Genomic DNA, 25060 nt, shown 5'->3' on the forward strand with positions numbered 1-25060 from the left:
GCCGTTTCTTTGCTATCCAGTCCGATCCTTCGTTTGTGTTGCGTGTTCAAAAGCGTTACAAACACCTCGCAACAGCTGTAGTTGGTTGCGGAAAATACTTGAATGGACTGGTACTTAACACTTCAAGTTTTTGTTTTTCAAAGTTTTCTCTACCTAAACCTAAAGAAATCGTTCTGCTAGCAGCGGGAAAAAGCGTGAGGAAAACCAGGGGTTGGACATCAACATTCAAACGGGAACATTGATAAGAAGATAAAAGGAAATTTCGTAAATTATTACACCATTCAGATGGAAACGATACAGGCCAGTCGCAAAAACAAAATGGGGGAAAAGAATAATGATTTTAAGCAAAGAAGCATTTCCGTCGCTGATGTGAAGGATGATGATGACGATGATGATAGCTTAATAATCCAATTATAAGCTCCAATTCGATGACAATTACAGGTGGCGAGCCATTGAGGGGGGTGGGGGCCCATCGGACCAAACAATACATTTTCCCATGCAATCTAAATCAATAGAACGTAGGGCCACCGAGCGGACCATAAATGACAGGTCGTGTTGGTAAGGTCCAGCAAATTGCCGATATCAAACGCGATATCGCTCGGAATGGTAGAAGAGTAGCAGCAGCAGCTAGGAAGCGCTTTTGATAACGAGCGACCAGAAGAGAAGAGGGGCAGAAAAATTAAGTTATTATAAATTCATTATTGAACTTTGTGGCTCTGGTCTGTGCGGTCTGGTGTCGCGGTGCCTCTGGTAACATAAACGTGCCATTGTAACGGTTCTGTGGTGGTAATGCTCTGTTTATGTGTTTTTCTTTTTAACAAACATCGACTTTTTTCTGGTGTTCATGGTTACTATTTATTAATGACACAAGGTGAAAATAAAAAGGTGTAGCTATTAGAACTTAATGTCTAGTTTAACGAGTACTTGAAAGGTGAATTGTGGAATACATTAGCCTGAGGATCCAAAATTCCATCTAGATTGCATTGTCTCAACATTGTTCGGCTTTATAGTATTTCAGGCAAAATTGTCATTCCTAACTTGGCTATATTACTGCAGATGAACTGCAAAAGAGTACGCAGTTCAGCTAGTCACACCCGTTCGAAGTCAGTTCTGTGGGTAAGATCAAGTCACAAGAAGCCAGACAGGCCTTTCGACGTTATAGTAAAAATGTAAGATACGCTGAAGAAATCCTTAAATCCAACAAACAACAAATAAAATTTTCAAAATAGCAATATTCAGTCTTACCGTAGCAATATGGCTGAAAAACGTAATGGATTGCAAGCAAAGATTTGAGAAATTAAAGTGCGAGCCTTGTTTCGCCTCCGACCTTCGGTCAATTAACTGCTCCTCAAAATTTTTTGAATATTCCTTAAGAACGGTATTGATACTGGTTGAATATTAAAGAAAAGAACGACGCTCTTAAGCAGACATTTGCTTTCGTAAGGTTTCTCTCAAAACGAGATTCAATCATGCGTAACACTGAAAAGAAACGTAAAATAAATGTGAAACTAGAAATAAATTAAGTTATTCAAAGCAATAAAAATATATCAGTAACGTTAAAGAGTTATTTGGGTTGGTCGGTTGATCCAGACGATAGCAGCGCCGGTGCTCCCACGTTTGGACCGGGTCTCGAATACTGTCCAGACACTCTGCCCGTTAGCGAACCTAACTATCGTGCTACCAGTGCATTCAAGTCACCGCAAGCAAGAAATGATAGGCCGAGATTTCTGTTCGTTGTAGTGCCAAAGAAGATGAAGATTGTATATCCCGATAATTTTCAAATGACCAAAATGATCCTTAGTGGGCAATGGTTTGAGGTTATTTTGGTTAGTACAAAATCCAAGACGACTACTCCAGAATTGATGCGGTCAGACCTATGAAATTGGGCATATGGCTGGATACATAATAAAGAAGAAGCACGTATTTAAAGTAACGTAAGTTTTGAACTTCCTCAGCTTTCTGTTAAGCTGGTGGGATATCTCTATTGAAAAAAAAATCCTGAAGATCCATAGTAACACAAGATTATCAAGACACAAGAAGCGCTTAAGTTAGTTGTTCCAGACTGTGTTCAGGTGGACGAGATGTCCAATACTGACTTCTATTCAAAAATGATACCCCTCTTTAAAATTTATTGGTCTTACACAAATAAAGATCCGAATTTTCTAAAATTCTTTTTTATAAAACTGCCAAAAAATACTATTTCAGTGTTTAACTTTCCACTAAATTCTTTATTATGTTTTTTTTTAACATTAACGTGATATAGCAATGAGAGCATTCATTTTTATTCAACTCAAACGAACTCAAAAATTTCATCAAGCTCTAAGGTACACACTGTGGGCAGTACTGTCAATGTATAAACAATTGTTTGCCTTTTCCCACAATAAAAATGACATAAATTTCTCCTCTTGAATTAATTCTGTCTGAACAAACTAGCGATCGTTCCAACACCTCCCCTTTTATTACTCTCCCGAGTCAATGTAGTGACTGCTCCAAGCAGCAAAAACCAATCTTACCAACAAACTCCTTAGCGATGAAGCTACGGACCGAGTAAAGAAAGGGTTCAATTTAATCAAACTTACCGACACTCTCAACACCTGCATTCATTCAACTCTCGATAGCACCTCACCCAAATCAAACATAAATTCCTTTCCCACGTGAATCCCCGGATGATGCGACAAAGTAAACGACAACACTGCCAACCGCCAGGGGATTGATCGGGCAAGGGATTTAAACAGGTGAAGTTAACGATGACGCTTGTGCTACTTTGTGTCACTGTTTCGTACCCACTTGACCGTGCTTTGTCCGAAGAAAAAGAATGGAGCTTCCCTCGGTTCAGAAGGTTCTGGGGCGGAACTCAAGAAGTTCTTTCTTTAGACCTAGCTACTTACCGATGTGTTATACCGTGGTTTGGGTGGCAACAGATTGGTGAAGCAATGGTCGGAAAGCAAGAGAGAGCGAAAGAAACCGCAACCATAATCATGATTGGCCATTCATCTTGCTTTTTGATTGCGTCTGGTGTATGCCGGCAGTGTCCGTAGGGCTGTCGTGGAACAGCAGCATGGAACAGTTCTGCGGTGATGCAGTAATCACACATTTGATGATGAAAAATGTGCCATATCAAAACCACTATCTGAGTTCTATCGCTCATCAGTCGATTTATCTGCGATTCTTACGAAAGTATTGACATTGAAGGAAACGGTAAGGGGACAGGGCCAAAGAAGATGGGACGAGGGTTTGAATAAAGCAAGTGTACAATCTGAGAAATGTGGAAGTGAAGTTAGGGATTTGATTAATAAAACATATTGATGTGCTTCTGCATTGACCCATCAAGCTTCTAAAGCATGTCTCGTAAAAGAATGAAGTAGTTAGAAGCTCCATACAGTCCAGGTTGCATACTTAGTTAAGCATTTTTTGTGCATCTTTTTGTTTTTGTGGCTTTAATTTATAGATTTCAATTTATTCATTTAAATCGTTAAGAAATGCATCTCTCATACAGTCAGGAAAAGCTTTCTTGCTGATTTCGTTCGTTTGCAGCGATTGGAAGCAACAAGAAGATTTATTGTCTAAGGGTTTTGCTAAAATGAGGACATGCTCAAAGTCGCTTTACTTCAAAATTTCTTTTTTTATCCTATCTTTAAAGCGATCACCTCACCTAACAAGAGACTGCGTAGTTCATCAGGCTTTTCCTCCAAGAGATCTCACCTTATTAAAACTCCTCTAATACTTTGAGAACTCTTAGGCAATCCTAGCGTAGTAAGCCTTGTATACTAAGCATCTCATCTAGACATATTTACCAAGAGATCTCGTAGTTGAAGTAGTTTCACCTACTAGTAATTATAGAGAATTAGTCTACCAGCCTACGAGGACCCTCTTCTTTTACAAGGTTTCAGAGAAGAACTTACAATGTGCAGGCAAGAGGCTAGTTCTTCTTGACGAAGATCCAGAAGCGGCGACAGATTCCAGTTCTGTCTGTCAATAGTCCACTTCATCCTATCCAGGATCCAGAAATGGCTAGTACGTAGTTTGTTTTTCTCTTACCTTGAAGGCCCTCAACGGGCCTCATCTATCAAAAGATCTCGTTAGTAAAGAATCCTAGTCTTGCAAGCTTCATCTTACAGCAGATCTCGCAATCGAAGAGTTGTTCAAGGCGCCTCATATAACTAGAGACCTTGTCGTCTGAAGGAACTTGATGTGCAAGAGGTCAAACTGTGCCCAGGATTCCAAAGGTCCTAAGAGTCAAACTCAGAGTCATCAACGGCACAACCTCCACAAGTTTGGATTTGAAGGGCTATTTCAATAAGAGTTTAACAACACTTGCAGTAGACAAATAGCGAGATGTTGAGACTTATGTTCTAGTCTTTAAAAGGAAAATAGGAGTGAATAGAGCAACTTAAATGCATCGCAAACAGCTCAACAAACGTCGTTCAATGCAAATCGATTGACTATGTTAAAAAAGAGCAAAAAAACTACATCCAACATGCTTGGCCAATCACAGAAATTGATAAGAATCATACATCCTTCCGCGTTCGTCGCGTGATAACACCCATATTTCCTCACGTTACATTCCACACAATCAACCATGATTTACGGATGATGCTTGGCAGCGGAACAAAAAAAAACCCCAGAGGAACCAAAGCACATTTTGAATTGAATATCTTAAAAACGGCAACAAAAAACCCCACTACACTGAAACAGGAAACCTAGCGGAAACAATTTCACTCCACACGCCCTTCAATTCAATTGCAAAAACCTATGCTAGCGATGCATCCCAAAAAACCCGAGCACTCCGGTGGAAACGAATCGGAATGTCGGAATGTACAAACATTGCCTCTAAATCACCGCCACCAGCAACAGCTTCCCAGCCAGCCAACCAGCCAGCCAGATTGAAAACGTGGCCCGGTGGAAATGGTTGGCTGGATGGAAAAATGGGCAGACAAAGACAAAAATAAAACGAAAAACCACACCAAGGCAGAATTACACGGTTCGCCGGTTTGCCGGGCCGCGGCGGTTTCGTTTCGTGTTTTCGTGGCGAAAACGGGGAAGAAAATAATTCAATTAAATTTTCTGTCAATTTACCTCGAAACAAACGACTGGCAATAGCAAACGGCGGGACCCAGACCCTTTGGGGGAACCCATTGTCGAACTCAGCTCGATTCCAACGCCACAGCAGCAAAGCATGCGGAAAGATGACGCGCCCAATACCGCGGGACGATGCACCATCCGGGGTGCTTTTCTTTGTACCGGATCGATTTCGCGCGGAAAACAGACCACGTTTCCCCTCGCGGTGGGAGATGATCGCGCACACACTCTCACGTCCGCGTTTTATAAACTATTTGATTTATTTATCGCACTCCATCGTTAAATAAATGATTATTCTAGCTGAGCCGGGGTTCTAGCAGCAGCAGCAGCAGCAGCAGTAAACGAAAACACACACACACGTTTTTCCTTGCACGGCAAGAAAGAACGGGAAAAGTCTTCGTCCAAGTTCACCACCACCATTTTTCTTTTGCCGATCGGGCGTCCGTAGCTCCGCCTAGTTTGTTTGTTTCCATTCAGCATGGTGTGCGTGGTGGGTTTATTTATGTTTCGCTTACACCTCAAAGCCTACATTCGACGGCGCCATACATACATATGTACAGTGATGCACAAAGCTGAGCATATCTGAGCCGTTTGGTAAGCGTTCGGTGCACACGATTTTTAACTCACATGAAATTAGGTAAATGTTGTTTGATATATTTACCATATAAACTTTATAAATAATTAAATTGTTAATATGTGGAAAGAGCATTTAATTTTGTTTGAGCAAAAAGTTAAATGAAATATTACCTTGGATTCGACCGCCAGGAGACCTCCCCTTCAAAAGACCTCATCTAAGAATTGGGGTCTTAGTCGAATAATCCTTACCTACCAAGAGACTTAAAAGTCGTATAGCGACTTTTTTGTCCAGACTTCCATGCGAGAGACCATGAAGTCGAATTAGTAGTCTTATCCAGTGGTGAGACCTCATCTTCTGGAGACCTAATCTTCCAGAGACCTCTTCGTCTGGAGTCATCGTATTAAGGGCTTCGAATGATTAGTGAACTCTTCTGCTAAGGATAACTTTCGAAAGGATGAGGATCTTCCAATAGAGGTCGTATTCAAAGAGACTTCGTCTATCAAGAAACAGAGTAATTGAAAAGGCTTCAGGTAATCTTCTTTTAACAAAGTCTTTGAAGTCTAAGTCTTACAAGAGACCTCATAGTCTGAAGAGAATCGCTGTCAAAAACGCCTCGATTACTGAGAGATCTCATGATCGACGAGGCTTTAACTTCTAAGGCTCACAGCGTCCATGCCATATTTTAGAGAGTATGAGAGGTATCTTCTTAGAGAGATTCTAGGTATTCAGAAGGGCCTAAGGTGCTAATATTTTTACTACGTCGACCAAGAGGCTTTAACTATAAAGGGGCTGCTAGGTCAAATAGATTTTCTTGTCCTACCAAGAGATATTAAAACCGTGGAGACATTTCCATGGAATGAAGCTCGTATACCTTGTCGTTTCAAAGACCTCGACGTTTGAAGAATATATTGTTTCATCTTCGTTGTCCAAAATACTTCTACCAAAGACCTTGCCATTGTAGCATTAAAGATGATCAAGAGACCTTGTAGTCCAAATGGCCTACCAAGAAATCTTAGTGGTTATAATTTTCTTCTAAATTAATTTAGAAAGCTTTGAATTCGACTGTCAATAAAACTGTTTCGGCAATGCAGTGCTTCAACAAATATCTGGCCCAAAACAAGATCCGAGTACAAAATTTGTCAAGCACTGTGCCCTCACCAAAAACTCGTTTGTACAAATGTTTAGCTTGCCCGTCCCGGTCCAAAGACGTTGAGTCAAAGCAACAGCAAAAAAAAAACGATGCTGAATATGTTTCTTTCATTTTCAACACACAGAGGAAAAAAACAGGGGAAGCCGAATGTAAACAGTGTTCGGCGCTCGCGCGTCCTGAGCTTGCACACCACAAAACACATTATATACTTTAGCGTCCCTTTGCCTTTGCTTTTCCCCATTACCTTTCCCTTCGTAACAATTTTCCTTTCAAGCCCGCCTATGCGAGATCTCTCGCTTACTCTCTCTCTCTCCTTCTCTAGAGCTATCTCTATTGCACCTTCACCAACTTTACACACGCTTCAACATCACACCAACACAGCGGCAGCTCGGTTTTCGCATGTGCGATAGGAAAATCTCGTTCCCTCGCGTACGGGCGCCACCAGCGCGATGTTCGTTTGTGTGGGTACGGTACGGCGCAACTGCATCTTCCCAGCCCGAGAAGAAGCCGCCTCACTGCGCTTAACATATCATTCCGCATTTCAACACCTTCGGTTGTTGATTTGATAAAACAGTCCAAACAGTCCATACAAACAAGCGCCCGCGTACGTTCGCCTGCCGGTGTTTTCGAGTGCGCTGCTGTCGAAACTGTGCGAAAAAGTCTTTCTTGCGCGAAGTACTACGACGTGGACTCCCGTGTACCCTGAGACATGGTGTGGTGTTCTGCTGAGATTCTTCAACGAGTGATTTGATCGAGATGGTTCCGAGGGAAGATACGAGTGCAGTGTCGAGAAAGATGTTTGCTTTGTGGCGCAACTGAAGCACCTGATGTCCTCTGGTGCAAGTTTTGTGCGAGTGCGTTCTACAAAATGCTGTTAGTGGTCTGTGGCAGAAGGCATTTCTTACGAACAACAGCGAAGTGCTAAAGATGCGTCACATCACTCGTGAATATTGTGTTATAGTTCAAGGAATGAAGTCAAAGTGTATGCAAATGTGCCCAAACCCATGCAATGTTTGAATGAAAACACAGTGACCGAACGAAACTATCCAGTTGCGTGTAATCAGTATTAACAGCAGCATTATTTAAACCATGCCTCGTCCATCTCGTGACACGTACGGCGACCAGAAGCCACCCTACTCGTACATCTCGCTCACGGCGATGGCCATCTGGTCCTCGCCCGACAAAATGTTACCCCTGAGTGATATCTACAAATTCATTACCGATCGGTTTCCGTACTATCGCAAAAACACGCAACGATGGCAGAACTCGCTCCGGCACAACCTTAGCTTCAACGATTGCTTCATCAAGGTACCGCGGAGACCGGATCGTCCGGGCAAGGGCGCTTACTGGGCGCTTCATCCGCAAGCGTTCGATATGTTCGAGAATGGAAGTTTGCTCAGACGCCGGAAACGCTTCAAGCTGCACAAATCCGACAAAGACATCCTGAACGAAGAGCTCGCTGCATTGGCCAACATTAACCGGATATTCCTGGCACAGAACTCGGCGGACGCGTACTGTCCCACCGCGGCCACAATGTTACCCGATCCGGTGGTTCTGCATCCCTCCAGCTTGATGCATTCGCCACCGCTCGAACCACACTCCCCACTGCCAGCCGCCGCCCCACTGTCACCCATCTCCACCGGCGAGACGACCCTGATGGTTGGAACCACCAGGACTCCGCTGCGACCGAAGCGATCGTTTACGATCGAGAGTCTAATCACACCGGAAGACGAGCTGGTGGAACGACGGAAGGGTGATGCAAAGCAGGACCGGGAAGGTAGTCGATCGCCGAGCCCTAGTCTTATTCGATCCACCAACACTGGCCGGGACCATAGCAAACGGAACTCGAAACGGAACACGGATGATCGATTGAATCTGCTCGAATCACCCGAAAATCGTTTGCCATCCTTACTTTCGATTGCTAACCATCCTGCGCATCAGCACCATCATCATCATCATGCTGGACTTCATCATCACCCTGCACTACACCACACCCAACACACGACACCGACCCTACCACCTGCGACCAGTCTCCCGGGGGTGGCCAACATTCCACCCTTTCTGCAGTACACACATCCAGCCCTGGCCGGGTACGATCTACCCCTACATCCACTGCTGATGATGGGACCGCTCGGTGCTCACCATTACTTCCACCAGAGCTCGTACCACAGTTTGGCCGCTGCCCATCATCATCATCATCATCATTCGCAACAGCATCATCACCAGCTGCAACACCATCAGCACGGACTGGGGACCGGTTCGGGCAGTCGATCACCGAGCGGATCTACCACCGAACCGGACAGTCCTCGGTCCGGTGGAGCACCCACAGATCTTAGCCGACCTGCGCTGGGTCCTGCACTGCGAAGTGTTTGAGTCCTGTGGGTTACGATAGAGACTACCGGTTTTTGTTTTTCTTCACCCCCACATTGTTCCTGTTAGTGCTCCAGTACGCACGCACACACCCACCCGAAGGCTGTTTGTTGAGTTTGAGTATTACTTATAAGATGAAGGTAGTATTTGATGTGCGCGGCTCCGTTGCTCGTTCGTTCTGATCGGAAAATGCTCGACGATCGCTACAATGTGGCATTGGGGATGCATACCTCGCGTCTTGTTTCATCCGCTCCGGTCGGTTCAATCGGTACTTTTCGTTTTAGGACAATTTGACTCGTTTTTTGAATTTGCTCCATTCGTTTGTTGTAATGGTCTGTGCATATTACCCGGCAAGAGCAGTTACATTAGCAGAAACGAGAACTACGAAACGGTGCAGTGCAGAGCAGACGCGCTCACGCGTGCTCGGTATGAAATACAAAGATTTACATGTATAAGGTTTAGCAAAATTTCGCCAATATGTATGAACGTGGTTACTTATTTAAGAGCTGTTTTTAATTCATTAGTACTCGGAAATAAACAAATGTGTATAACAAATGCAAAAAAACCCTGAATGTATGCTAATGTGATTTTTGTTTGTTTGGACTAGGTTGGAGAAACCTGAAGATTTACAGGTTAGTATCGAGGCTTTTAGTCATTAGACTTCATTAATAATGAATTAGTAAAATTTTAACTATTTGTAGACATTCGTGTGGATCATATGAAGTTGTGGCATTGTAATTTTATGAAAACATAGTTCAATTACCAGGCATTCTCTCCTTATGACGTTGAACCTAATCTCTCGTTTCCTTAATCCTGATCTGCTTTTTATACCGATATCCATCAATCCAATCCAAGCTATATTTACTTCCTATGTATCCCTATTTTTTAAACCTTAGCTTTATAGTCTATGGTAACTATCTAATCTTTATCTTTAAGCAGTTATCTATCCTATTCTAATCCATACCATTAATCTAGCTATAATTATATTTGAATTCATTTGTCTATCTTATTTTTCTATAATCAACCAATCATTTCACTGTTAGTAGACGCCACAGAATAATTTATTATGTACAATTTGACTCTGCTGTACTTTCTCATCCCCTTTCAATAATAAGTGAAATCTTCTCATGGATTTTGTTATCGACTGCCCAATATTTATGCCATAAACTATTTTACTCTAAAGCGAATCAAATTGAGACTCCAATTATAGCTAAAAAATATTAACCTTCTTCCTTAAAAAATATATCTTGATGGTTGGGATGTTTACAGTGTAAAGAATATTAGGAAGTTTCCAAAAACATTTCATCGAGGAACCACTGATAATTTATCAATAATTGTTTGCCTGTATTTAAAAACATCGATGGGTTTTTTGGATATTTCACTCCAAGTCAAGTGAATCAGATTCTAGCGTTAACTGGACATATTCCAATCTTATCCTGAACAAAACCTAAGAATGGGTAGAGCATTGCTGGTTCTCTTTAGGAACACTTTGTATTCCGGCGTTACTTAACTTAAAACAATCTTTAGTGAAGATTGATCGATCAAAAGGCATCAACACATAATCAAAATTAATTTAAAATCATTTTATGTAGCTTTTTTTTCAACAGAAGAATTTTTTTCCAACTTGCGCATATAACATCATTAACAGTGCATAAAATTGTCTTACAATATCCAGGTATAAATGTTTATATTCTGTAAACAATAACTTTGTGGACAATACAATTTTATTGGTTTATTACATAACTTGAAATAAATTGCTTTAATTCAACTGTTTTTTTATGGAAAACCTACATAATAAGCAAGATCCCAATTATGAATCAAGAAACGATCCAATCTTATTTAACAAAACCATCTCAAAAAGGCTCGTTTAATGATAGTAATAACTCGATCCAAAACAGTTAACATCATAGGAGATGTAACGATACGAGAATAAGATCTTTTTTTCGTAAAAGAGATTTATTCTTTTTGTTGTCACATTAGCCTTTGTTGCTCAATTGACAGTCTCACTTAGGACTGTGATGCGCCCATTGTGTTGGAGTTCCGAAGGAAAATTGAGGGGATTTTTTTCGGAAGTGGTTACGCCTCTCAATGTCTTGTTATGGGATTAGTTGGTATTATTCGAACCACAGAACCAAAACACATCCGCCACTCTTCTTAATCTTTTTGGTAGTTTCCTTTATGTGTCTTTCATTATTGGGAAAAAAAGGTTGCATCTTCCCTACCGTGCTTTGGTCAAGAGCACTTTTTGAAGTATTGCTATTAAAGCTGACAAAAGCAAATTTCTTTTCGCACAAATCACCAAAAAAAGGAAATATAGTAATATCAGTCCTCTATACCAGTGTTTTCCATAATTACGTTACAGCATAAAAAGCAACTCATCCAACTTGATAATAGTTTTACTTTAAAGACCATAATCTGCAAGCGCTCTAAACGATCATGAACGCTTCTCCTAGGCACGTTTACAGATATTGTCGGTAAGCCCCCCTACGTAGAACTTCAAAGCCCTCTCGAAAGTGATCGATAATTAGGTGTGGCGATCGATAATTGAGAACAGCGAACACGAGCCACAGTTGAGAGAGCGAGGCCGTTCAATAGAGTCAGAACGTTCCAAAACCCAACGAACATCGATTTCGATAAGAAGGACGAAAGAGCAAATGTTTCCTGAATCTCCCACACCGGTCACTAAATCATTCGAAAGACCGGGTCAGCTAATTAAGCATCTCCACGGAAGGAACGTAAGCTAATAGTATCATCACACGGTGCAGAATGGGATGCTCGCATCTCACACCTTACAGACACACCATTCAACGTCGGACAGACGTCTGTAAACGATCGCACGAGATCAGTCGCGAGGGGCGTAAAATGAGCTGGCTCATTTGTTTCGCTCCCGGGCAGTTGGTAGAGAGCAGTTCGAGGAGTCATCGAATGGAGGCTTATGGTCTTGTGGAACATGCAAGGGAGGCACTCGCGGTAGCTTTCAAAAACCCAAGCGCCAATTTGTGCACTGTCATTCGACGATCGTGTGGAGCTCGCGCTGTAGACGTGCTGTCTGGTACTGTTCGGAGCGGCATAGCTCGGGATAGATGCTGTTAATCGCTGCCACCGCCGCTGAACTAGGACGCTTGATCGATCAAGATGAAGATCGTTAATAGACACAAAACGGTCCAGAACGTCCCCTTTTATCCGGGGGTACAAACCGAAAAGGGGGAAAAGGATTGACCGCGCGTCGCGACTACTTTTGAACGACTTTATGCGCTATTTTCTATCTCTTAAATCAGTGTGTGTGTCGATTTGCTTTTTTTTCTATTTGGGATCCATTAAGTGATTCGGCTCTATTTTCGAGAGTAATTCAATTTTGAGGATATTAGGATTCGTTAAAAGGTTTCACCGTCGACGTCTTCGGTTTGTAATGCGTCCTGTACCTTCTTTTGCCGCAACACATTCCACAGCAACCGGCAGACAGATTGACGATGCAGACCGCGGCGATAGAAGCAAACCCGGGGGATCCGATAGACCAATCGATTGAACCGTCGGATTGCAGATGAGTTGGCGATAGCGTTAAAGCCCAAGCGCATGGTCATGTTACGCTATGTTAATCAGCGTATGAAAGAGGGCGAAACGAGATGCTGGAATGCTTCCAGAACTGGCGAGCACGAAGTTCAAATCACTCACAGCCAATCGAGCTTGGGAGGTGAACGGTGCGAGTGCAGCAAAAGGGTGTAACGTTATAAATCAGAAAATGGTCACTAAACTAACCGTCCATGATCCAATTTTGCGCTACTTAAAATTCCACAACCACTTACGGTTGGATGGATGGAGATGGCTGGATGGTTGCGATGCGATGTGCGCACGGGCTCAAATGTGCTCGACGAAGCATAGAGAATATGATTAAAGGTGTAAAAGTTTACCAAATCATTTGTCCATTATCGATGATGCTGCAAGGCTCGGCCGGGGTTGGTTGATGTGTTGATGTGGGTGCTTTGAATAACCCGGAACGGCTTATTGGAATGCGTTACTGGTATGGGTTTTGTTTTCAATAGCAGTTTTGATTATTAGTCGACGCGAATGTCTGGTCTGGTCAGTTTACACGGTTACATGATGTGTGGAACATGACTGTGGACAAACTTAATTTATTTTTCCATGCTTCTCTACATTCCCATGATTATGCTGTACAATTCAGTCTTTCAGTTGAAAAGGGGTTAATTAGTTTTTTTAATGCACTTCAGAATTAGAATGTTGGTACTCACCATTTGTTTCTCTGTTCACCAAAAATGATTTTTGTTTTGCTCCTTATAAGTTTGAGAACTTGGACTTGAGTTTAAGTTAGCAAATTAAATAGAGTTTTATTTCACTCTGTGTACATACAGTTGAGGACCCAGATTTGTTGAGACCTGTACCAGGATCAATTCTTCGCAGGACTCTACAATGTTTTGAGGCCCATGGAAATGAGGGTCACTCGACGACAGTTTCTCTAAGGATTATGAGATCTGTGCTAAAAATTATCTTCAGCTCGAGTCTGGAGCGGAAAAATGAGAGCCACTGGATGACTAGGTTCCTAAGCGGATGAGCATCCTTGGACGATGAGAACTCTTGGTAAACGAAATACATTCGGCTGCGAAGTACTTTGATACATGATGCTATTTCGATTACCACGTAGTTTGGAGGATCATAATTGGACAATGAGGAATTTAGGAAGATATTTCTGAAACGGCTCTTAGAACACGGGCATCTGGTAGACTAAAAGAGTGCATTGGTAGTTGTGGTTCTTCAGAATAGGGAAGGTCCTCTGGAATAAGAGGTCCCTTTAACTACAAAGGTCCTAGACAGATAAGACCATTTAACTACGATGCTTTTTGGTTCACAAGATCCTTCAGACAAGAAATTCGATTAGGCATCTTAGACCTCCTAAACGCCAACTGCTAGACTCCATGGGTAACAAGAAACACTTTCAAAACAGCTGCTAAGCAGCTAGTCCATCCTTTAAAGATTTTTAGCCCAAACCGAGCATTCTGTTTTGACTTGTTGTTGAATCAGTCTTAGTAATTCACACCAAGATTCAGACCATGAAAAAAAGGTTTAGTTGTACTTGGTTCTTGGAAAAATCTTGCTCGTTGATGCTGGAGCTGCAGGACAGGTTAATTAGTAAGCGGGATGGAAGTTCCCCCTAACTACATTCAAAATGCCGTCTTGGAGGAGCTTATTGTCAGTTCGGAGCCTCGAAGGGGGTACAGTTAGGGAATATAAGCTTGAGTTGCGTTAAATCTGAAGGACAACTCTTGAAACAAAATAAATATATAATTACTACAAACTCGGAGGGTCTAGCTCGATTGTCAATGTAGGGTCCGGGGATCTGGATCCCTAAAGCGATTCTGCTGTCTGGGTAATATTTGATGCCCAATCCTGCCGTGTGAAGATCAGCCACCGAACCACCGACCCCTTTTTTTGTAAAATCCTGACGAACTTCTCGATTGATGCAACTTTTTTGTTAGAGTTCCATAAACTTCACAAAATCCGAGAAGTTAAAACGAAGACCTGATACACCCTTGTCGATAAGCAATAAAATTCCATAACAGATTGTGTGCTTGTATAGTAACTTCAAAGCTCTATTAAGGATTCGTCAATTTCCTTTTAAAACTTCAAGGATCAACGATAGCGCCTTCAAGGAACAACTTCAAGTTGTAACTTCAATCAATCTCTTTATTACCGACGATATGTGTTTTATGCCACTCAAACAAACTACTTTATTATAGTAATACATATTAGACATATATGCAAATGTCTAACAAATAAAAAATGTTATCCTCAAATAAAAAAACGTACTATTGAACATCAAATAAGTCATTACATCACCTCAATACTTAGTTTGCAGTATTTTAGTCAATGGTTTCTGTTTTAACACGAATAGCAAGCTGCCATTGCCCACCACTTCAATAGTTTGAATAATTTGAACCGATAAGAACCACTGATAAGTGCCTCGGTGATCGACTCCGCGGGCTTTATGGAGCCCGTGCTTAAGATCCAGATCGCCGGAAGCACAAGTAAAATATTTGCCTTTGTATTAACGAGCTTACCGCATCGATTTATTCGACCAACACCGCGGCCATGCATCCGTACGAAACTCACCTCAGGTTTGATTAAGGCTTAGGACCAGCCGGCCGGTATTATGCCGTGAGGAGTGTTAGATTGACGAGCACCCTACCGTCACACGCCACAGCAGCGGGCCGGAATGGGCGAGTGGCGCGGGTGGAAAGTTCTTTCCAGCGCAATAAATAATGAATTATTAATTAGTTCCGTTTGTGCTGAGTGTGGTGAAAATACCGCCAGCATAATGGACAGCCTCTGCGCCTCGCATTCACAAAATGTAAAACAGACCGACACTCTTCGGCCACCTTCTTAGCAGCCCCTCACACACACAGGCCACATCCGATAGGCGGCACCAAAATGGAAGTATACGTTCAAATGCTTCATGCCGAGCTACGGTTAAAGAAGAAAAAGCCGTCAGAAGGTGCCTGGAAAAACGCCGCACTAGCTAACGGCTAACGAGAGCAGCTGAAAATCTGCCTTGTGTGAATGCGTGGCGACGCTTAAGCCGAGCGTTGTGACCGTCGTCCATGTTTATGTTTATTATTCTATCCTAACAACAGACAGCACTAACCCCTAGCTCGTCTTCATCCCTCTGCTTCCAACAAAAAACGGCTTCTAATCTAATCGTGCCCCCTCCATTTTGAGATGGACACATACAGCGAGAGCGAAAATTGTAAAGCAAGCAAATAGTCAATTGCCTAAACATGGAAAGCATATTTACTGCCGCCGTTATGTGCGGGAAATTAATTTGAATTCAGTTTGGTGTGTTTTTTTTTAATATACCAACTGGACTTTCTTCATCAGCCGGGCAACTGGAGAAAATTCTGAACACAGCAAAAAAGGCGATATTTATGCGCCGTGTTTCTCTTTGCTTAAACACAAACTGTTAATGGGCATGCATGTTGTGGCGATGTGAATTGAATTGGCAACGAAATAAATTTTCTTCACCCAGCGAGCTTTTAACGTTTATTTTTGGAGAATATTTTCGGCGCGTTGTTCGGGGAAATAGGGAGTTCTTTTATGAAGATTTAACATGGGTAATGAGAATGTAAATTGAAGGTAATAATATGTTTTAGAATAACGAATTGTAATAATTAAATGAATGAATGATTTAAAGCATAATGTAAATTTTTAACATAATTACAAGATTGTTAAATATAAATGAAATATTATTGGAAATTGAAATTGAAATTTATTTTAATTGGGTTTTTTCGGTTAGATGTATATTATCATCAAAGCCGCATATGTCAACGAATAGAGTGGTATTGTTCAAAGGACCATGCCGCTCAGGAGGCCTCGCCGTTCAAGGGTCCCTGTCGAATAAGGTACTATACACTCCAATAAGCATCATCTTTCATAAGACCTCTTTATGTAACCGAACTCATCTGCTTGGAGACTTTGCAGTAGGATAGGTCTCATTATCTAAGGGCAATTAGTCTTCCTTAAGACCTAAAGTATCAAGACTTCATAGCAGAAGGACACGTAAAAGCTTCATCCATCTGAAGACCTCGTAGTCGAAAGGATTCTGGTGACGAATCAAAAGAGACAGTCTGTAGCCCAGTTTTCTAAGCTTCCAAAACCAAAAGACCTCGCCTAGCAACTGACGTCGTAGTAGAGGGAGACTCGTACACCAAGAGTCCTTGCAGTAGTCTTGTTATAAACGTCCTTAAACAGGTACTGAGAGCCAAACATAGATTCATTCCTGACACAAGCCTCGTTAAGTCTAGATCCGCCACTGAGCCACGGCAAAACTATACGACATACAAGCACTTCTAGAGTCTGCCACAATTTCACCAACGTGATGAATTAGATAAAGGTGATCGGAAAATTCTCAGGGCTGCTGGCTGCCATGTGAGTCATCTCTTCAGAGGTTAAGAGAAGGCACTATCAGTGATCGTCTTCAGTATTTCAACTCAGATCTTGACATTCGCTGGTAACATGGACATCACTGGTGTGCGATTCAAATGTCTTGGTTTGCATGGATGGGTTTAGAGTGAAGGAGCTGCTTCAATAGGGAGCACTATGAAGTATACCTTGCTCTTGTACAATGCACTTCATTCGCCATACTATAGGGAGCGGTTCATGTCATGAGAATGACACTGAGTAAGTAAATATGTGAAGTCGTTTTGGGTCATCTACAAGGACAGCAACGAGGTTAACCTAACCAGCAAAAGAGTATTAAGGCCATCAAAAAAGGCCATCAATCAAATCAAAAGTATCAAGTAACAAAGGCCGAGTTACTGGCTAGCCAAACGACAATACTAGACCGTGAGCGGGTTCGAGGACTTCTGAGGATGTTCAAGACCATAAAGCAGTTTTATCGCCAGATCAATAAGCAATCCAATAACTTAGATGCATTCCATCAAGAGACGAATTAAGTGCCTAGGAGTCCCTTAGCGGGACAGCTTGGTGGCCAAGGCGACAGCGGCCCCGGCAAGTTCAAATCCCATCCGCTCTTTTAGTCCGCTTAATTCGCGTACCGCTCTAAAAAAATCTCGTCTAAAGGTCGTAGAAATCTAAAGATTCTACGACACGCGACACTACTTTCGAGCACATTACCCTGTTCTGCAGTAATTTTCAAAAGGATTAAAATACTCCATGAAAATAAAATCGCCCCTTCAATGTTTGTTTATAGCGTTAAAATAGCTTGATGATCACACAGCGCACCATCTTGTTAGCGTAAGGGCGATTTGATTTTCTTACACTTGAAAGCTCGTGCAGAAAATCCCAATTATGTTCAGTGCTCGTGCTTCCGAACCAATCCAAAACCTGATTCAATACTCATCGCCCGTGAACAAGAGCGTACTCCAAAATGTCAAAAACTGACACGCGCTACCCCGAAACCCTCGGCTACCTACGGCCGAGATTGTGCTATTTGTTTTGTCTCATCAAATAGCTCTATACAAATAAATGTCACGGAAGCTTCTTCGCAGCGCAAGCCAGTGCGCCAGTTTTTGGATAGCCAACGTTCATGCGCCCCAGACGGAACAGGACGAGCATATCGATTGGATAATAGAAAAGAAGATTTGCTACGCGAGCACGCCACCCTACCGTACGGATGGATCGCTGTCAAGAAACGTCAAAAATGCCCGTCTCTCCACCGTAAGAACGCACGAAACGCGAAACAACATTCCAATTAAATATGGCTCCTGGCTTCATACCTGCTGCTGCTGCCGTCTGAGTTTCGTTTCATTTATTTATTTACCAAATAGATTTACCTGCCATGCTGCGCTGGGTTCTCGGAATGAAAATGGAACACTCGTCAAGTAAAACAAAGCCCAACCGAGTCTTACGCACGCACCCCCGCGGCCAACCATTGCATAACAACAGGCGTTTGCAAGGGGGAGGACTAAGGGTGCATAATCACTCACGGTTGGCTGGTGCAAGTTCTGCCCGATGTCCGTACGGAGGCAGAAGGAACACCACGTTTGCACAACGTTTCCGGTTTCCCTTTCCGGACGACTTCTTCCACCCCTACTGCAGGTAATTCCAGGCACAAAGAATTTGAATTTCGTCATGCACACATGACGGATGTGCACGGATGACACCATCAGCTCCCGGTAGAACCTCTCGGAACCGGACAGAACACAAAACACTTCTTTTCGCCGACCTCATCAATACACCTTTCTGCGAAATAATGAACGTAAAAGATGAGCCGTCCGCCGGCGGCATTTCCTTTTTGGCCGCCAGGAATAAAATGGCGTTAGGGCGTTCTCCACGGGAAAGTCCAGCACGAGGGGGGGGGGGGGGGCACATACAGCTGCATCAGATTCTGGTACTGGTAATTGCATTAAAAACCTACAATTTGTTTGTGGAATCGTTCAATTTGTTTGTCTGCGCTACCGCATCCCGTGTGCGGCTACCTCCGGTGGTCCTCTCCAGCAATGGGGAAGTGCCTCCAGCTGTCCAGCAGTTGCAAAAAACAAAACAGAACTCTCTCGATAAACCAGCACCGGAACTAACTGCGCCGTGTATCAGTTGCAGGCGGACCTCCGGCGGCGGTCGGTGTACTTGCAAAAAGTTGCATTACACACCGAGAAGCAACCGAAGTACTTCTGCGAAACTCCATGATCCCCAGTCGCTTCTAACCGTGGCTTCCAGCTGGGTGTGCAATGCAAACTCGGAAGAGTCCAGGGCATGTGGCGGCATGGTAAAATTATTTACATAAACGCCCAACACCAAACAGGACTCTCTTCCCCAGCTCCGAGGCAGAAGGGAAACTTTGGTGAAATTGGCACGACACCGACGCCGACCCTTTCGGACCCTTGGGCTCAGTGTTCAGGGTGTGCCACACGTCGATCGAGAGGTTACGAAACAATGTGCAAACCGTTTTTCTATCCCCTCAACTTCTTCCCGAATTCCATCCCGCACTTGAACCTCGGGGTCATTGGTACATTGTTGTGTGCGGCGATACAGTACGGTAAAGGGAAGGTCCTTTACTCCCTCCATCCCGGCAGGACTCCCGGTTGATGTAAAGCAAATGTTTAAACTAAAGGATTTCGAACGAATTCGACCCAACCACATCGCCCGATTGGGAAAATAAACACACGCGTCTGTTGTTGGTACAGGGTTTCATCGGAATCGAATTCGAGCAGATGCAAATTGGACCTACCTGACGCAATCAATAATTCGCGATTGATGTATTCTGCAAGGTGGAGTAGAAAAAAAGCGAAGCGATTTTCATTGAATTGGCTTGCGGTAGATGATTTTTGTATGAGAAAGTATGATAATAATTGACTGTAGTTGCGCAATGTATGGCGCGGTTTGGTGGTGTACTAAAGGACAACGATATTCAAATTCCATCCTACATCCTATAATTCAACTACAGCTATGAGCAAATCAAGTTCAGGATAAGGTGGCTTGCACAGCAACACATGTTTACGTTGTGTCCTAGAGTATTTGATGCTTATAAATTCGTGCTACAGGCTATTAAAAGCATTGCACCCAATCCCTCTCCAACATTCCTTTCCCTCCGCTTACCTGTTCTAAGTAACAACAGTTAATAGCATTCAAATCATTGGATGATGTGATGTGATCTATATAGAGGTCCTTAAATGTTCTTTGTCATCTGTGACCGTCATCCATTTTGTTTTCTTTTGTGTTTATTGTATTGTATATTAATGTATTTCTTCTTCTTTCTTGGCCTAACAACCACTTAAGGTCATTTCTGGCTTACTAGACTTACTGATATCGCATACTTGGATAGTCAGTCCTCACTATAAAGGGAACGGCCCACATGAGATTTGAACCTCGGTCGTGCCTTGTGAAGACAGGATCCTCTGTCGCACATAACACCGCTCGCTCCTACATTGATGTATATTTCGTCACAAAAAAAAAAACATTTTTTATTCAAAATATAAAATAACTTCGTAATAATACTTACGATAATTTTAAACAGTTTGCCTCTAACGCTAAAAAGATGATTTGAGTATAAGGATATTTTTTTATAAGTTTTTGCATGATGTACTCTTGCATGTGTAGTACAGGACACTTACACAAAGCACCAAGAATTTATATGCTTGTTAACGCTTTTCAATAATGGTAATATTGTGAGAATTTACATCCAAAATTATCAGGAAATATTAAGAATTCCCTATTAACCATTAGCAGGGAGCTCGGTTAGGATAACAAACAGGACAATGTATACTCAGCTAATATTTCAAAAACTGCGACTTGACGTAGAAATGGACGCCACTGAATGAACTCGTGAGTAATGAACTCTAAGGCGTTAGAATAATCAGTTGTATACCAAACGGCGCGAAGAACACCTCTGTGTTTAGTCCTACCGGTTATTCCGTAAATTCCTTGCAACTACTCTTGTAAAGTAAAATATTTCCACATATTTAAATATTATATTTAATTTAAAGGTTAAATAAATACTTCTTAAAAGGTTGAAACTTTTATTCCAGAAAAATAAGTGGATTTAAAACTACTGTTCACCATGTTTCTAATGACTTTGGACGAATATCTACCTTCAGTAGAATCAAAAATACTTTTAGAATTTGTTTGATCATTTGCTTTGAGTATCCGAGTAAAAAGAGTGTCCTAGATGGGGATATCCGGAATCCATACTCTCGATTCAGAAGTCCGAAGGCCAGATCTACCTCGTCATGTGAGATACTCATTCTGAAGCTGCAGGCGTAGAGGGCGACATTCTGCAAGAATGATCCCGCAACTGATCAAAACTTGAAATTTTTTATCAAACAATAATTGTGCATTAAGTGAAATAAAAATGGTTCAAAGCATTACAGTTGACCTCTTCCTCTTTTTATTGACCTAATGACTTCCAAAATCATCACATCTTCACCGCGACCACCTCAGCCAATGGATATCAACGCCTAAGATATCTGTGGTTAAATGTATATCGAGTTATATAGCCTCGTAATTGCTGAAAGCACCAAAGCAATATTTTATTTACATTTCAAACGCGTTGGACACATGAACCAAACTCGTTAAAACCACTGGAACGATTCGCTTTTGCCAGGTAGGTGCTCTAAGCATTTAATTTATCGATTTTCAATCGATGAGATAGAAGCAAATTTGACTAACTAGATGAAACAGAGATCATACAACATTTTAAACAGGAAAGCTCCCAGTAAAAATATTTTAAAATGTATAAAATATGCAAGATTATGGCATTTAGAAATCTAATGTTTCGGTAACGAAATCCACAAATTCTATTTTCGGGAATCTTATGTCCAGGAATTCAGAATCTGTGGATTTAGCTGGCAAAACTATTCCTCAAACTTACATTTCTTGTTTATTGATATTATAGTTATGCGAACAAGACCGTTGTAGTCTAGGTACACTAAGAAATCGCAAACGAAAGAATTTCTTGTTGGGAGAACAAATGATCTACAAACAAATATGTAGGTTTGTCCTGGCAAACAATTAAAATGTACTGCATCCAACCACTGCTGCACAACCACTGCTTTGCCTCGTCAAAATACTGATTAATATGAATTGTCGAATGAAACATCCGCTCAACAAGTCAATCCACTCCGAACCATCATAACCCCCGCAACCGATTTCCACCACCGTTCGTTGGGTAAAACCACCGACAGCTCACACCAACCATCCAAGGCAGCAGCCTCCCGAAACGGCAGCCGCGTCCGACACGTCTCACCACAAACACAAAACCGATTTACCGAAACTCAATGACGAAAACAGATTGATCAGGTTTTCTTCGCGCCCTGATCGCGTACCACGCGTTTCGAGGGAAAAAAAGGAAACCAGTTCACAATAATTAAGAATAATGATCGATAATTGGGTGTACTGTGGGTCTCGATGAGGCCACAGGACGGTCGAAGGTTTATGTGTTTTCTACTGCAGCAGCAGCATTCGTATTTCGCCCGTCCTTTCACCCTTTTCCACCCCTTTGGGAATTGTGTATCCCCCACGCCCCCCTACCATGCCTCGGTGGCTCTCACTCGCTCGCCTTTGCACCTCAACCCACACTGGACGAGAAAAGCGTGGGTAATGGAAAGAGTTATCGAGCTGGAGCCCTCTTTTCGGAGCTCCAACCGTGTTGGGGAAGGCCCACAACACACCGCGGCTCAACGATGTTTGCTCAATGGACTATTGGTAAGATAAACAATGGCTTATAGCTTGTCATTACACGGAGCACACGCTGGGACAGCGAGAAAGGGTTGGTGGTGCGTTGCTTTGATCTGGGTAAGGTGCGTAGCCAGACCGAGGCCTAGATACATTATGCCGTCGATCGTTCCCCGACTGCCGGATCGTCCAGGATCGAGCCCGTTCAAGCCCCCTTCGACTCTACAAAAAGCTGACACCCTGATGATTTATGATCTGTTAACTCCATTTCTCACTCTTGAGATCTTACAAGCACTCCCTACGCCGTTGTCGGCTGGTGCAAAGCCGGAACATTGTCTAGTCACAGCCACAGGTTGTTAGTTTTATTGGCCATCTCGAATCCGAAAGGTCTTTTTTGTACAGACGTACCGATGCGTTGTTTTACATTCTTGATCACTTCGCCAGCGAGTGGCGGCTAGTCCCGGCCAAACAGTCAAAATAGAGTCTCGAGTACACCATTTAATACCACCGTCAATAAATTGTGCTGTTTTGCTACACATTTAGATGCTTAACCGTGTGTACGTGCGTGCGTGTGTGCGTTTGTACAGAGGCTCGATGAAGACCAACCTAATTTATGATGGATGGATGGAATCAAAAGCTGAAACGAGACCTGCCCGTTGCAGACATTTTGTTGGGTGCAACCGTTTTTGTGTAAACTTGCGACTAACAGGTGTCTTACGGGGATAGAGACAGGGTCCCAATCCTGCGGACAAACGTCAGGAGTTGAACTCTGTGAAAAACTATTATAAAAGCTATCGGCAGGCTTTGAAGGTAGCGAAGGATTTTATTTTACGTTAACTCATTTAAGTAATGCAATACCGCCAGGCCAGTTGAAAAGCTTTAACAGTTCTTGGTTTCGTTCGTAAGTTCGTATAATCGTATGGTTTCGTCGTTGAGTTTCTGACTGATATTTTGTATTGTTTAACCAAATTCTAGACGAAACAAAATATTGAATCATTGTGTCTAGACTTTCGAGTTATATTATCAGCATTTGCCCGGACAATATTTCTATTCATCACTATCAATACCGCTCATCAACATACTAATATAATATCAATATCACTGCAGAAGTCTTCGATGATGGGGTTGATGTATCAACGGATTCGTCAACGACATTACTCCCGATTAATCTGAACCTACCACGTCGGTACTACCAATGTGCTTCTTCTTCTTCTTCTTCCTTGGCACTACAACCTCGAGAGGTCTCGGCCTGCCATTTCTGGCTTTCTGTGACTTAGTTTTACCCGTATTAAGTGTAGTTAGCCCTACGTACGGGGAGGCGGTTTGGATGGGATTTGAACCCCGGCCCTGGCGTGTGAAGGCCAGCGCCGATGTCGCCTCGGCCACCGGACCACCCCAATGGGCTTAGCACCAAAAATTGTTGATAGGCTGGGTTTCATGGCGCTCACTTACATAATCCCACTAGGACCTAATGGGCTTAGTCCTTCTTAACATCTTGCATACGGACGTGATCCTGGGGGTAAAATAAGTTTTAGACAAACAGACGGACTCTCCTGTCTACTATTTAACATCGCTCTGGAAGGTGTCATCCGAAGCGCGGGCTTCGACTTCAGGGGCCCGATTTTCACCAGGTCTCTCTAATTCCTTGACTTCGATGATGACATCGACATCATCAGACGGACATATGCGGCGATGTGCGATGCGTACACTCAACTAAAACGCCATTAGAATTGAAATGAGGATGAATGCGACGAAGACAAACTACCTACTTGCCGGAGGTTTTGACCGTGATAATGCTTAAAGCAGGAGGAAGCAGAGTACGGGTTGACGGCGACGATCTTGAGGTAGTAGATGAGTTTTGCTAGCTTGGCACGATCATAACTTCAGGCTACTACGTAAGCAGCGAAGTCCCAAGGCGCATTCTCAGGGAAATCCTGCCAACTACGGGCTTGGACAGGGCGTGTGGAGAAGTAGAATGAACCACGAGCTAGTTTAGCTGAGCGATGCAGATATCCTGACGGTTGCCAAAACCGAAATGATGCGCTGGTTAGGGCACGTGATGAAGATGCAAAACTCATGGTGCAGCACCCCTACAAGGATGGTGCACGCCAGCGATCAGTTTGGTACGTGGCGTAGAGGAGCCCAGCGAACACGTTGGCTGAATAAATTGGAGTCAAACCTGAAGGGGATCGAGTTTCCTGCAGACGAATTGGACACCAGGTCATGTCTTCACAGGGTAGGGCTGA

The 25060-nt window shown here is 42.8% G+C and overlaps 1 protein-coding gene and 1 long non-coding RNA gene across 2 annotated transcripts in view; one reads left to right on the top strand and one right to left on the bottom strand.

The window, feature by feature from the left end:
* Window positions 1–877: 877 nt before the first annotated feature.
* The window catches only part of LOC118508316, a 43097-nt gene continuing 18914 nt past the window's right edge, over window positions 878–25060 (bottom strand). Inside the window, exon 3 of the long non-coding RNA XR_004905780.1 lies at window positions 878–1479. This is a non-coding gene — a long non-coding RNA (uncharacterized LOC118508316). The remainder of the gene's footprint in view (window positions 1480–25060) is intronic.
* Window positions 7313–9732, top strand: LOC118508314 (fork head domain-containing protein FD4-like). Its single transcript, XM_036047982.1, has one exon. It carries the CDS (start codon window positions 7896–7898, stop codon window positions 9177–9179), a length of 1284 nt encoding a protein of 427 aa, XP_035903875.1. The 5' UTR covers window positions 7313–7895; the 3' UTR covers window positions 9180–9732.

This window comes from Anopheles stephensi, chromosome 2 (assembly GCF_013141755.1).
Source record: "Anopheles stephensi strain Indian chromosome 2, UCI_ANSTEP_V1.0, whole genome shotgun sequence".
NCBI lineage: Eukaryota > Metazoa > Arthropoda > Insecta > Diptera > Culicidae > Anopheles > Anopheles stephensi.

What these genes read in the sequence shown, in the direction of transcription:
- LOC118508314 (XM_036047982.1), top strand. Translation starts at nt 7,896, where the DNA reads ATGCCTCGTCCATCTCGTGACACGTACGGCGACCAGAAGCCACCCTAC.